General features: G+C 34.9%; 1 protein-coding gene across 3 annotated transcripts in view; it reads left to right on the forward strand.

Annotated features, from left to right (window-relative positions):
• LOC107740083 (arginine/serine-rich coiled-coil protein 2-like) overlaps positions 1-2,420 on the forward strand; it is an 18,511-nt gene that overhangs the window by 7,343 nt on the left and 8,748 nt on the right. For 2 of the 3 annotated variants that reach the window (XM_016552363.1, XM_016552364.1), the window contains exon 3: positions 597-637. In XM_016552363.1, coding sequence (XP_016407849.1) covers positions 597-637 — 41 coding nt within the window. Of the gene's footprint in view, positions 1-596; positions 638-928; positions 1,009-2,420 lie in introns of all 3 variants that reach the window. The other variant, XM_016552365.1, reaches the window with a different exon arrangement.

Below are 2,420 nucleotides of genomic sequence, written 5' to 3' on the forward strand. Positions count from 1 at the left end.
GTTCAAATTGGCATCTGTAATATATTCTAATGTTTTAAAAGAAGTATTTTCTGCTCAGCAACTTATTAATTTTAAGTTAAATTGTGCTTTGTTGGTATAATGTCTGCTAGAATGAAAAAAAAATGTTCAGTGTTAAGTAAATATTTTTAAATTGCTGTTTTGTAATTGATTTTTTTATTTGAAAAGCGGGACAAAACAGTAAAAAGCACATTTTGGCAATTTACTTAATGCAATGGTGAAAAAAACAATGGCAAAATAGGCCTACATGGGGGAAAATGTGAAAAAACGTATTCGGTATTCGGCCTTCGGCCCAGTGTTTCATTTTGTTCGGCTTCGGCCAAGAATTTTCATTTCGGTGCATCCCTAATGTATAGCCTATGTTCTAAACTAAAGAAACTGTAAGGAGGTGTTTGCTCAGTTATGGGGAATATATGTTGCTGTCAAGGTTTTTTTGTTTTTTGTTTTTTTTGGCCCAATCACTGTATTCTCCTGAATAATTGTAATTTTTAAAAATGAAATGCTTTGGCAAATGCTTGTAATATAAATCCTTCAGTGTCCTTCCGACAATAAGTCATTTGTATCTTCTTGTCTTTTAGGAGACAAGAGGCACAGACGAAGCCACAGCAGAAGCAAAGAGGTAACTAATTTTAGTCCATTGATGTCATGTAGACCTAAATTAAACTGGTCACATCATCAGTAGTTTTACAGCTGGCATTTCTAGTTTTAGTCCAGGGTAAGTATGCAGCTTAGACAGAAGGAATGAAATGCCAGACTGAGAAGAAAAGCACTGAGATGTAATCACAAGTGCATGTCATCTTAAATTTTATTAATATGGATTACAGATGGAGAGAAATGTCTGTTTGGGAGCTTTTTTAACGTCCTGTATTTTAGATCATATGATAACATTTCTATAATAAATTATACTCAGCGTGCTAATGCACGAAGAGACACTCTGAACAGAAGACGCTGCTGACAGATAGCAAAATTATATGCCTACTACCTGGACAGGTAACTATCAGTCATTTAAACTTATTTGCCTATTAAACGATATATTTTTGTCTCACAACCCCAGTTACTGCCTTTTTTGTAAACACCAACAGAATTGCAATTAAAAAATGAGTGGCCATTCTCAATGTGAATGCATGCAGATTTGCACAGTATTGAAATACTTTTTAAAAAAGTTAAGTTGCACGCACTGAGATTATTTTTCACATATATTTGTTTGGTCATAATTGGATTGAAGGTCTTAAGGGCATTTTACGCTGTACACAGTGACCGTGAGTTTTCGGTTCATTTTTTTGTGGGAGAGCAGGACAGGTGATAGAATGGGCTCATTCACATGAATCATGCCCACTTTGTTGTGTACGACCGCATTTTATTCATATTATATTATTTATTTATTTATTTTTTAACCTATTCCACCCTACAAAGCCTAAACACAGTGGTGTTTTTTATTGATTGTGAAAGCTGCATTAACTTCAAAACAAAACTCTAAAGCCTTTTTTCTCATTTTTGGTTGGTGGTGTTGCTGTATTTTGCCTTTGTATAGCAGCATTACTTTTGCATTTCTCAAAAGAAAATCCACACACTTTATGAAGAAATAAATATTGTATTATTGTATTACCTAAACTTAAAAAATAAATGTAGTTTAGGTCTTCCTTGCGTGCCTCACGGAATGCAATATTTAAACAGTAATCACCTCAGACATAGGATGTTTTCACTCAATAACACAAGCGAGCATCATTGTTTGTTACCACTGAAACTTGTGATTATGTGGTTTAAATAGCTTATTGTATGTATGGAAATGTGCCTGTACACATAGGAGGTGGCAAGATGGCAAGAAAAGCTTTCTTGTATCATGTAAAATGCCCTTTAAAGTCAACATGAAACCAAATCCAGTTTACTTTCGTAATGTGAATTCTGAGTTAAAATAATAATAACAACAATTAATTTTATTCATCTTGAATTGACTTAGTTGTTTGATTTGGGTGTTCTGTTCTTGAATGGGGCCAGACCTGAATGCGAGTTTGCGGTCAGAAATATGTAGATGTATCGTAGGCCTGGGCGATAAAACGGTATCGATATTTATCGACCGTACACCTTCTTCGATAACGATATAAAAATGTCCGATATAGTCACGTGCTAAGAGGGCTGTGCGCCTGCCTGTGATGAGGAGATTGTGAGTAAAGAATGAATATTAGTCGAATTTAAAATAAACATTTGAATACAAATATAGTACAATCCAATGTTAGATGTGCGTCAGGGAGCGTCATCAGTGGAGCACGAGATGCGGTGATGATGCAAGTGACGTTGTAGTTTAATGTTTTGTTAGTCTAGCCCACGAGACGCGCAGTTGCTGCGTTATTCATTCAAAATATTAGAGAAATATAGTAGCTCAATGCTTAGAAGATCTTGATTAG

This window comes from Sinocyclocheilus rhinocerous, unplaced genomic scaffold (genome assembly GCF_001515625.1).
Source record: "Sinocyclocheilus rhinocerous isolate Xijiao unplaced genomic scaffold, SAMN03320098_v1.1 scaffold2781, whole genome shotgun sequence".
Classification (NCBI taxonomy): Eukaryota; Metazoa; Chordata; class Actinopteri; order Cypriniformes; family Cyprinidae; genus Sinocyclocheilus; species Sinocyclocheilus rhinocerous.